General features: G+C 53.0%; 2 protein-coding genes across 6 annotated transcripts; one reads left to right on the top strand and one right to left on the bottom strand.

Annotated features, from left to right (window-relative positions):
* Window positions 1-696: 696 nt before the first annotated feature.
* On the top strand, window positions 697-4,551 carry PREB (prolactin regulatory element binding). Of its 3 annotated transcripts, XM_088796248.1 has the most exons (10): window positions 897-1,036; window positions 1,399-1,524; window positions 1,628-1,820; window positions 2,010-2,230; window positions 2,414-2,494; window positions 2,593-2,717; window positions 2,902-3,075; window positions 3,224-3,296; window positions 3,486-3,645; window positions 3,824-4,551. In XM_088796248.1, the coding sequence occupies exons 3-10, from the start codon at window positions 1,709-1,711 to the stop codon at window positions 3,916-3,918; spliced, it is 1,041 nt and encodes a 346-aa protein (XP_088652374.1). In that variant the 5' UTR covers window positions 897-1,036; window positions 1,399-1,524; window positions 1,628-1,708; the 3' UTR covers window positions 3,919-4,551. The 3 variants fall into 3 exon arrangements, with proteins under 3 accessions (XP_019590932.3, XP_019590934.3, XP_088652374.1); XM_019735373.3 differs by lacking the exon at window positions 1,399-1,524 and having other exon boundaries at window positions 697-1,036; XM_019735375.3 differs by lacking the exons at window positions 1,399-1,524; window positions 3,486-3,645 and having other exon boundaries at window positions 718-1,036; window positions 3,824-4,013.
* Window positions 4,503-9,860, bottom strand: ABHD1 (abhydrolase domain containing 1). Of its 3 annotated transcripts, XM_019735376.3 has the most exons (9): window positions 9,545-9,860; window positions 6,654-6,814; window positions 6,142-6,324; window positions 5,936-5,981; window positions 5,672-5,784; window positions 5,375-5,548; window positions 5,154-5,202; window positions 4,886-5,051; window positions 4,503-4,780 (listed from the first exon to the last, which is right to left on the bottom strand). In XM_019735376.3, the coding sequence occupies exons 1-9, from the start codon at window positions 9,656-9,658 to the stop codon at window positions 4,569-4,571; spliced, it is 1,218 nt and encodes a 405-aa protein (XP_019590935.1). In that variant the 5' UTR covers window positions 9,659-9,860; the 3' UTR covers window positions 4,503-4,568. The 3 variants fall into 3 exon arrangements, with proteins under 3 accessions (XP_019590935.1, XP_019590937.1, XP_019590936.1); XM_019735378.3 differs by lacking the exon at window positions 6,142-6,324 and having other exon boundaries at window positions 9,545-9,807; XM_019735377.3 differs by lacking the exon at window positions 5,375-5,548 and having other exon boundaries at window positions 9,545-9,807.
* Window positions 9,861-10,722: the final 862 nt, after the last annotated feature.

A 10,722-nucleotide genomic window follows, 5' to 3' on the forward strand; every position in this document is an offset into this window, starting at 1 on the left:
TGCAGGGAAGGGCACTCCTAGCGTTCACTTGCCGAGAAACACAGGGACAGTCTCATGGGAGATTAGAAACCCAAGGGCCTCCTAGGAGGGTGGGGTGTCAGGCAGAAGTGAGACCTGCCCGGCTGGGAGCCAGGTGGCCTGTCACTAAAAGTGTCAGAGAGGAGCAGCCTCCACCTACAATCCTCGGGAGCCACTCCCACCACTGCCTGCCAACCTTGGGTAGTTGTTAAGGTAAATAGTGGTTTCCTCAGACGAGGAAGCCGTGGATTCAGAATTTGAAGCCAAGTTTGTTCTAAACGCTGCACTGCCTCCATTGAGAGATTACATTTCCCGTGCATGACCTTGGACAAATCACTTCCTCTCTGGGGTAAAACATGAAGGCTGAGCTTCATGAGTCTGCGTATCACTCCTGCAGGGTAGACAGCCCTAATCCAAGGATTTCTTTATTAAACGTTTATTAACCTTCCTTAATCTTTATTAGTTCCCCTTCCTCCTCCAGAATCCCCAAGGACCTTCCCGCGAAACAGGAGAGCACCTCTCCCGCCCCGCAAAAAGAGGTCGAAATTTGACGTCACGGGGGGGCGGCGAACAGAACCCTGGCGCTGCTGTTCCGTCACCCTGCGGCCCGCTAGTGCTGACGCGTAACGGCGGTTCTGCGCCTGCGCGAGGAGCGCGAGCTCGGTGCGCTTGCGCACTGAGCGTCTGCGAGCCCGAGTTAGCCGGCTGGGGGCAGAGATACTGATCACTGTGTGGTTAGCGTTTTGGCCGCCCGGCAGATGTGAGAGGTGTCGGGAGTCCTCCCGGCAACGACGGGACCAAGTTCAATCGCGGCCGAGACAAGAATCGAAGGCCGGGCGCGGCATGTCCCGGGTGGCGCCGTGCGGACAGTGAAGCGAGCGGGATGGGCCGGCGCCGGGCGCCAGAGCTGTACCGGGCCCCGTTCCCGTTGTACGCGCTTCAGGTCGACCCCAGCACCGGGCTGCTCATCGCTGCGGGCGGAGGAGGCGCCGCCAAGACGGGCATAAAGAATGGCGTGGTGAGAGCGCAGGGCCGCTGGGACCGGGTCACTCCACGGGCTGAAGGCGATTCCGGGAGGGTCGCAGGGTCGGGCCGCACCCCAGCTTCGGACCTTGCCCCTCCCCGGTTGAAATCCCCAGCATGCCGGATATCCCGGCGCGAATTTCAGCCGAGCAATTGATTGAGAGACTCCCGAGGTAAAGTGAAAACTGCTCTTAGCGCTGCGTTGGCGGGAACGCTTTAAACTCGACCACAGGAGCAGCTCCGGGGGTCTTATCCTGGGCTTTTCCAGGGAGGCCACATAGACTTGTCCGTCTGCCCTCTAACGGCGGCGAGAGTGCTGCGTTTGGTCCTTAGGCTAGGTTTCTTCCTTCTACTAAGCGCCACTCCATTGCACTGTAAACTGGAGGCAATAACGCCAACCCTGCCAGCTGTCCAGATTTGCGAGGTTCAAAAAAAAGATAAAGAAAAAAAGGTTGGAGAAAGCCTTGTGCACTAGAAAGAGCGGTAAGCAAAGGGGTAGGGCATCAGACTATAGGATGCAAGTTTGCCCTTGAGGTAAACTCCGGGCACCCCTGAACCTTGCTCATTGTGCTTCCCTCTCCCATAGCACTTTCTGCAGCTAGAGCAGATTAATGGGCGCTTGAGCGCCTCCTTGCTACACTCCCATGACACGGAGACACGGGCCACCATGAACTTGGCGCTGGCTGGTAACATCCTCGCTGCAGGGCAGGATGCCCACTGTCAGCTCCTGCGCTTCCAGACCCAGCAGCAGAAGAGCAAAAACAAGGCAGAGAAGGCAGGTGAGAAGCCCCCTCTCAAGCTTTGGAAAAGCTTACATGAGTAAGAGCACTCTCTTCTTGGTCTCTGTAAAAGTGGGGCTGGAAGTGGGGTTATGGTAGCAGTGAGAAGCTGGATATTTACCAGCCATGTAGAGAGGGACCTGGCATTACTATAGAAACCTGGAAAGTGGCAGGCTGTTTGTGTTGCAGATTCCAAGGAGCAGGGACCTCGACAAAGGAAGGGGGCAGCCCCAGCAGAGAAGAAATCTGGAGCTGAAACCCACCAGGATGGAGTAGAACTCAAAGTAGAGAATTTGCAGGCGGTGCAGACAGACTTCAGCCCTGACCCACTGCAGAAAGTTGTGTGCTTCAACCACGATAATACCCTGCTTGCCACTGGAGGGACAGATGGCTACGTTCGTGTCTGGAAGGTGTGATTTTGGGGGATTAGGAAGGATGAATGTCAGTAGCAGCAAGGCCAGAATTGTGAGAAACTGAACTTGGGTTCTAGGAATTTATGAGAGTGAAACCTGCGCTGCATGGCCATAGGAAGAGAGGAGGGGTGGGAATCAATGCGCTCTGCCTGGCTAATCATGGTGGTGTTTTGGCTGCAGGTACCCAACCTACTGAAAGTGCTGGAGTTCAAAGCCCATGAAGGAGAGATTGAGGATCTAGCCTTGGGCCCTGATGGCAAGGTGAGGAGGTGAGAGGGTGGAGAAAGTGTGTAATTATGCTGCTTGTTCTGTAAGTGGATCTCCTAACTGTTCATCTTGGAATCTTGATTCTTGACTAGTTGGTAACTGTGGGCTGGGACCTGAAGGCCTCCGTGTGGCAGAAGGATCAGCTGGTGACACAGCTGCACTGGCAAGAGAATGGACCCACCTTTTCTAACACGCCTTACCGCTACCAGGCCTGCAGGTGTGAACACCCTGGCTAACCCCAGAGGGTCAGCCTAGATGTGGTGGGAGAGTGGGGGAAAGACAGGGGAATCACGGCCTTGGTGGGTGTTACCTCAGGCCTGACCGGGATACAGGAGGGTACAGACTCTTGAGGAGGGTTGTGCAGGCCCCAGGCGCTTAACAGCTTCTCACCTGGCTGCCAGGTTTGGGCAGGTTCCAGACCAGCCTGCCGGGCTGCGACTCTTCACAGTGCAGATTCCCCACAAGCGTCTGCGCCAGCCCCCACCCTGCTACCTCACAGCCTGGGATGGCTCCACCTTCTTGCCCCTGCGGACCAAACCCTGTGGCCATGAGGTCATCTCCTGCCTTAGTGTCAGGTATGAGATGATGCTGGCTTGGCTGGGTGTGAGGGTGGCTGAGGGAGCTTGGGAAGGAGTCCTGCCTGAGTCCCTGAGGACTGTTACTAGTGAATGAGTGTCGCTGCACAGGCCTCCAGGACAATGAGCATTTTATTGTCTGTTGCAGTGAATCGGGCACCTTCCTAGGCCTGGGCACGGTCACTGGCTCTGTTGCCATCTACATAGCTTTCTCTCTCCAGGTAACGTGTAGACGTGGGCACAGCCCTGAGGTTTCTTTGGAGTGGGGACTCTAGGCCTGCTTCTACCCTGAGTGTGCAGGAAGGAGTCTGGCCTTCCTGTAGAGGGAAAGCCTTCTGGGGGCAGAGGGGATGTTTTCCAGAACTGTTCCCAATTGGGCTTTCCTTCACTAGTTCTCTTTCTGTCTCCAGCGCCTCTACTATGTGAGGGAGGCCCATGGCATTGTGGTGACAGATGTGGCTTTTCTACCTGAGAAAGGTCGTGGTCCAGAGCTCCTTGGGTCCCACGAAACTGCCCTATTCTCTGTGGCTGTTGATAGCCGTTGCCAGCTGCACCTGCTGCCCTCACGGCGTGAGTCATTGGGGTGGGGGTACCACCTAACCTTTCGCTGTAGCAAAAATCTGCCCCCTGGAGAATGAGCTGCTTGCTTGTAGCCATCCGCCCTCCTTGAATGGAACCAGTTGAGGGTTCTGTTCTTCAGGCTGTGAAGTCCCTTTGCCCCCTGACTACTTCCCTTACCCCCCTGCAGGGAGTGTTCCTGTGTGGCTGCTGCTGCTGCTGTGTGTCGGGCTTATTGTTATGACCATCCTGCTGCTCCAGAGTGCCTTTCCAGATTTTCTTTAGCCTCCCTGCTCCCAGGGAGACTGCCACCTGGACACTGCCACCTTCTGGACCAGGGTGGAGGCCTGGACCCCGTTGCTCACTCCACCTCCACCTGGGTTTACAGCTGAGGTGGCCTCCGATGAGACTTGTTGGGTACTGCCTGCCCTTCCCAGTTAAAGCTCGGCTGTGGCCTTGTGCAACTCGAGTCCTGGGAACCCTGCATTCATCCTCTGTGGATCCACCCAGGAGAGCAGTGTCTGCAGCTCCAGGCCACACCACCTGCCTCCTTCCCTCTGTCTACCAGAGGCTCCGGAGTTGAGCTTGTCCTTTCTCCAGAAATATGTGAAGATGCCCCAGAATCTGGAGGCACTGCTGTCCCTTCCTGTGAAACAATCTGTTTCTCCTCCCCTCACAACCTGTGGCCAGTTGCTCTTCACATGAGCCCCTGGCATTTGTTGGCCTGGGACTTGCTGTTAGAGAAAGAAGGGGCAAAAGGAAGACCCAGGCAGTAATGTGTGGGTTCAGCTGGGTAGCTGTAAGCCAGCCAGGCTAAATACGCAGTAAGTTCCCTAGCCTTGAGAGAAGGGAAGATGAACCTCAGTCCATTCAGCAGGAAAAGTTATATTTAATAAACAAGGGAAGACTGAACTGAGACCCCAGTGGTACTGTTGTCAGCTTTTGCCTCCCTCAGAAGGTGAGGGAGCCCTGAGGCCGAGCAGCTCTGCTGGGTGCTGAAAGACAGCTTTGGCATACTGATGGAAGAGGCGGCTCATGTAGCAGTGCTGCCAGGGGAGCAGCCCCTCCAGGAAGCCGATGTGGCCACCCTGTGCAGTCACGAGCAGTGCGACATGGGGAGACTGTTGGGCAGCCTGTAGGGGGAGGGCTGGGGGAGGGGTTGGAGAGGAGGTCAGGAGAGCCCAGGCTCTCCACTTGCACCTCCTGGCCCATTGTCCTTGGGCCCTAAAGCATCCAGATTCAGGGTGCTCACCATGGACTGGGGAGAAGGGGTCATCGGCTGCATTGAGGCAGAGCACAGGGATCTGGATGGCATCTACCTTGGTTCTTGGGCTTGCTGCCTGATAGTAGGTAACACAGTCTTGATATCCAAAGGCCACAGATGTGTAGCGCTCATCAAACTGGCGGATTGTACGGGCCTGTGGGTGGTGAAGAGCAGGATAGGCTAGGATGAAAATAGGGAATGGGAAGATACTAGAAGAACAATTTTGGGTGGAGGGGAGATGGTTGAAAGACTATACCTGTAGCACAAAGTCTACATTCACCACCTTTTCCATCACCTTTCTGTTTCTGCAAAAGAGCGCTTAGAGGGTTGACTCTGCTCCTGGATCTGATCCAGAGCCCCCAGCCCGTTTTATCTTACGAGTGAAAAAGCCCAGATATAGAACTGACCCAAGCACTGGGAGAACCTGGGTCTCTGCCATCCTACTCTGCTGCTCCCTCCCACTTGCCAAGACCCTACCGGTCCACCATTTGGCAGAGCCCAGCAGTAAGGCGCTGATTAAAGAGCAGTGAGTTGAGTGGGGTCTCCAGGGAGCGGGTGGTCTCAAAGGAATCCCAGCATGCAGATAGAGTCAGTGCTGCCACCAGTCCTGCAGCCTGCCCCATCCGTGCCAGGTGGTTCAGCACCAGTATCCTGCAGGATCAGGTCAGTGGCCATGAAAGAAGGGTTTGCATTAATGAGTTGGGACAGAGGATATGGAGGAGGAAAGAAACAAAGGGAGACTGGGCATTTGGGTTAAGCCCAGGCAGACTTTACCCTCCAAGAGAGATGCCCACAGCCAGCAATGGAGCTTGGGAGTAGCGATGCTTTATGTGGTTCACGACTGTCTCCAGATCTTCAGTATTGCTGGCACAAAAGGCCCTGTGGGTCTGAGGCAAACCGGATCATTGGATAGGGAGGGAGGCCTTTGCCAGAAGGCAGAACAATGGAAGGGCAATGGGGGAAGGATAGGTAAGTGGAGCCCCAGGGCCAAGGATCTCTCAAGGGAGTGGGTTGAAGGACTGAGGAAAGGGTACTCACCAAGAGCGCTTCCCCACGGCAGCCCCGGTTATTGAATACGACAGCCCTGTGGCACACAGGTACATCTCAGCCCCTCCCTAGAAGCCCCTCTGTCAGCCTTCAGAAAGGCCCCAGTCAAAAGGTGCCTTTCATATAGCACCGTCGGAATTGACCTCCCTATTACCAGTTCTCACCACCCAGCTCTTCTGGGCTGTGGCCATCCTTACCTATAACCATCCCTCAAAGCTTGGTCAACTAGGTGCAATATGTATGCCTCCTGGCTATTGCCTGTGATACCGGGAAGCAGTAATACAATGGGCTGGGTGGCAGGGTCAGGGTATTGACTGCTGTCATGCTGCTCAGCCCAGTCTAGCAGGAGCCGTCCTCCATCGGGGGTTTGGAGGACTTCACTGTGGTTTCGGGGAAAAGGGCACACAAAGATATCATTAGGAACTCCATGTACTTCCAAAGGTTTACCCCCTGCCACACCACAACTCCCACAACTCCCATCAGCCTCGCTTGAGGGCATGTGTTATGCCAAACAAGACTAACAGGGTATGATGGGGACATAAAAGATGGATTGCCTCATGGTTGTGCAATGAAATAGCTCTCCATCTAGCCACACTTTATTACCCTCAACACACCCAGGTATATGGTGCAAAGGTTACTGTCATTTTAAAAGGTAGACAGGATTCCCCTATACTTGCAGCTTCACATTCACCCTTCTGTCCCTTCTTACCTGCAGTAAGGGACTAGAGGCCGAGACTGCAGTAAGACTCGGAAGATGGTTTGTAGCCGCCCCTCAAAGCACCATAGCGTAGGGTAGAAAGTCTCCACAGTGATTGGACAGTGTTGCTCCAGGAAGGCCAGAAACCGGGACCCAGTCACCAGTTGAGGCCTCTGTAATCACAACACAATCGGCCTCACACCCGATGTTTGCACCAAGCCAGTGAGGCACCCAATACCAGTGGCCCCTCTTCAGAGGCCAGCCAGGAGGGCACTGCTTCAGCTGCAGTCAGAAATAGCAAGCTATTTCTAGCAAGTCACCTCTGTTAATATCGTCTGCTCTAGCCCAAAGAACTCCAGGAGTGTCACCCGTCCAGAACTGACCCTGAACCGACTCATACCTAGGACTGGGTGCCACTGCAGCTGACTGGGTGCTGAGGCCCCCTCTCAGCCTATGCCTGTCCCAAACCCAATTTGGAGAGAGCAGGTAATAGAAGTTGCCCAGCTGATCCCTTGCAGGGAGGGTTGGGATCCTGGACAGAGGCAGAAGAAATGCAGAACCATTCAACCTGCTACCTTTGCCTTGCAGTTGAATTATCCACACTGTCATCTTTCCAAAACTAGCTCTAGCCATGCTGGCTCCTCCTGATTTTAGCACCCCATTGTTGCATATTCCTATTTCTTACTGTGTGTGCTCACTGCTGAAAGGCTTCTTCCTACCACAGCCCATCATTTTCTTGTGGGGCCCCTGCTGTTAGACCATACTCTGAAGGAGGAAACATCCTGATGGGAATAGATTTTCTCTTCTTGCCAGCCAGGGAGAAGGTAATGGATGGGCTAATAGGGACGGATGAGGTTAGAGGGCACTCAGCCCAACTCACAACGCCAATGCTTGGTTCTTCAGGAGAGACATCACGTGAATGAGAGGACCGAGCCACACACAAGGCTGATGAAGGAGTATGCCTCACAAAGCCAATAGGCCTCAGACTCAAGAAAAAGAAATTGCATTTCTGTCACAGGCCCTAAGGAACCCGAGGATCAGATTTGATCTTTTCTGCTGTCTCAGTACTCAAAAGGGGTTAGGTAAATGATGAACTAGAGAGGCCAGGTTGCTAGTGTGACTGTTGTGAGATGTGACTCACCCGTAAGACCTGGAAGAAGAACACCTATCATTCCTTGTGTGCTATATGCAGGCACCAGGCTAAGCTCAACCTTATCAGATAGGATATTTTCAGTGAAGAAACTATGACTCAGAGGTGGTTTCCCAAAGTCACATAGCAAGCAAGAGGCAAAGCAGAATTAATAATTATATTACCATTAATACTAGTAGTAAAATTTGTTGAGTGCTCATTATGTTCCAGGATTATGCCAAGCATTTTACATGATTGTATCCTGTGATCTTCACAAACAGCTCTTTGAAATAGGTGTTATCCCTCTGTGGAAACAGCTTTGAATGTTGAGTAGCTTGTCAAAGGTCACAAAGCTTGCCAAAGCTAGTTAGTGGCGGAGCTGGGATTCAAACCCAGTTCTGGCTGAGTCTAGAGCTTATGCTCTTAGTCACCATACTATATATTACCTCCTAATTGCCAAGATTTTGAGTTGTTATCAATTTGGTAAATCCTTGGTCAGAAAGCTTAGCAGTGTAGAACAAAGTGCTAATACTTTAGGTCACAGGTTTGATTTATGTGGGTTAATTTCATTTTAACTCTTGTGAAGTACTTCTTGACTCATTCCTGAGAATTGTAAGATGCCATTGGTCACTGTGATTAGTCAATACCAGTCCAAAACCATGCTGAATAAACTTCATGTCCTCAGGACCTCCGGAATGGCACTTCAGCATTTTAATGAGTATGTGAAAGTCAAGGAAGGGTTTGGAGTATGAAGTGGCAGAGGTCTCTGACTTTTGTGGCTGATTGCAAGCAAAGGAAAATGTTTAGTTAAGGACAGCTCTGGTCTGAAATGAATGACTTTCTAAATCAGACATATAAGGTAAAATTTATAGGGTATGGTGAGGTTTGGATTTTCAAAATTGTTTTATTAAGGCAGACTTATTAAAAAAATACATGTGAATGTAGAAAGCTGAGAAACTACAGAAAAGTCAAGGTAAAATTAAAGTCCCTGATTGATCTTTTTAAAGGGCTTGAATCAATAGGTTTCTTGTTAGACTCAGCTACCTAGATAGAACTGTGTTTAATGAAGATTAAAAGGTTTAGATTTTTCTAGATATGTATTTTATCTAAATTTCAATGGGAATAAAATCTCCAAGTTCATCAAAGTCAACCTCTTCAGACTTTCTCCCTGCTCTATCCATGGGGAACCTAGAACTTAAAACAGAGCTGCATAAGCCAGAGCAGTTAGGGTTATCCTTTAATCCTGAGCCAGGAGGGGAACCACCGCCAGCAAGTAAGAGAAGCAAGGCCCTACTGCGCTGTTGCAGTGGTGCTGGGAGTAAACCACGAGCCCGCAGGCATCTGGTTCCTTCATTTAGGACCACTAATGAGAAACTCAGCTAGGCTGCCTAAAAAGAAAAGGAAAGCACAACGTGCTTATCTCCCTGACACCTCAGGATGCCTTCCACCTGGCCCTTCCCCGAATGTTTGTCTACATCATAGGGAGCAGCGCCCCTCCGATGACCGAAAGGCCCAGCTGGCATGGGGAGCGCGCGAGATGCAGAGAATCGAGGCAGGCGAAGAACCGACTCTCCATTAGGTGATAATACCGTAGCAAAGCGGAGCCTGGCTGAAGCGCGGCGCTGGGTGGTGGTGGGATTCGGGCAGCAAATTTCACCTGGGATGGGAGGCCAAACAAGCCAGCTCCCACAGAGGACTCGAGCCCCCGGCTGGAAGCTGCCCCTAGACCCGAGTATCCCCGACCCGCCGGCCAGAGCTCTGGACCCGCACCCACCTGGGGCACACATGCCCAGTAGTAGCCCAAGTAGAGGGCAGCGACGAGACCCAAAAGCAGAAAGAAGAGCTCTGTCCAGGTGCCATTCTGGGGGCTCAGGAAGGAGCTCAGCATACTTCGCTGCTGAGTTCCGACTCCCAAGCACTCGACTGGCTCCAGCGCCTTGACTTTGACTAGTCGGCCCGCAGGTGCGCGCCGGACCCCACCTGTTGTTACATGTGATTGGACGGCCTGTGCAGGTCCCGCCTCCACAGACCGGTGGTTGGGGGCCCCTTCCACCGCCTCTGATCCCCGCGGCGGGCGAGGCGTGGGGCAGTCCTAGGACGGCAGGTGTGGGCGGGCGGCGGCCGGCACCCTGCGCGGAGCTGACCCCATTGACCTGCAAATGGCTTCCCAGCCCGCGGCCCGGATCTCGCGCCTCCTGCTTCCGCTTCGCAATCACGAGCCGGGCAGCCCTTTGCAAGGACTAACGGCCTCCCCCATAGCCGCCATCTTGGTGAGGGGCGCCTCCTGCGGCTTCGGCGAGTGAGGCAGTCGGGTTGGAGGACCCCAGCCACTCAGGCCGTCACACACAGGACACAGCCACACCGGTGGCGACGTTCTGCCCTGTCACACAGAGTACAGCCATTCACTGTAACCTTCACACTCGGGACATGGCCCATTCACGTGGTGACTGACACCCCGAAGTTCCAGTGTTCAGCCATTCATAGTGGTCCTCACACACTGGACACAACCGTTCACACTGTAACACCCCTCAGTGTCACATAGTCAGGTATCAGCTACGGAGTGGGTGGCATTACAACACAGAGTCACACACACATAGGTTAAATTCACTCATACGGTGTTACTCTGTATTACGTAATCCCTGTCAAGTAGGTACAACAGATACTTGCTCCTCACCCATTCTGTACTAAGCACCTGAGATGCTCCAGGATGCTGTCCTGTCTTCCAGGGAGATGTAGAAACAACTCATCTACTAGAGCAGTGGCTCTCCATCTTGACTAGATTGGAATCATCTGGGAAGTGTCAAAACTACCAGCGTGCAAGCCCCACGCCTGATACAGTTGGTCTGGAGAAGAGCTTACGTGTCAATATAACTTGAAAGCTCTCTGGAAGATTCAAATGTGTAGTCAGGGTTGAACCTCTGCAGTAGAGCATGGTGTTAGATAAAGGAAGGT

Source organism: Rhinolophus sinicus, chromosome 2 (genome assembly GCF_057876585.1).
Source record: "Rhinolophus sinicus isolate RSI-liver-muscle chromosome 2, RSI-T2T, whole genome shotgun sequence".
NCBI lineage: Eukaryota > Metazoa > Chordata > Mammalia > Chiroptera > Rhinolophidae > Rhinolophus > Rhinolophus sinicus.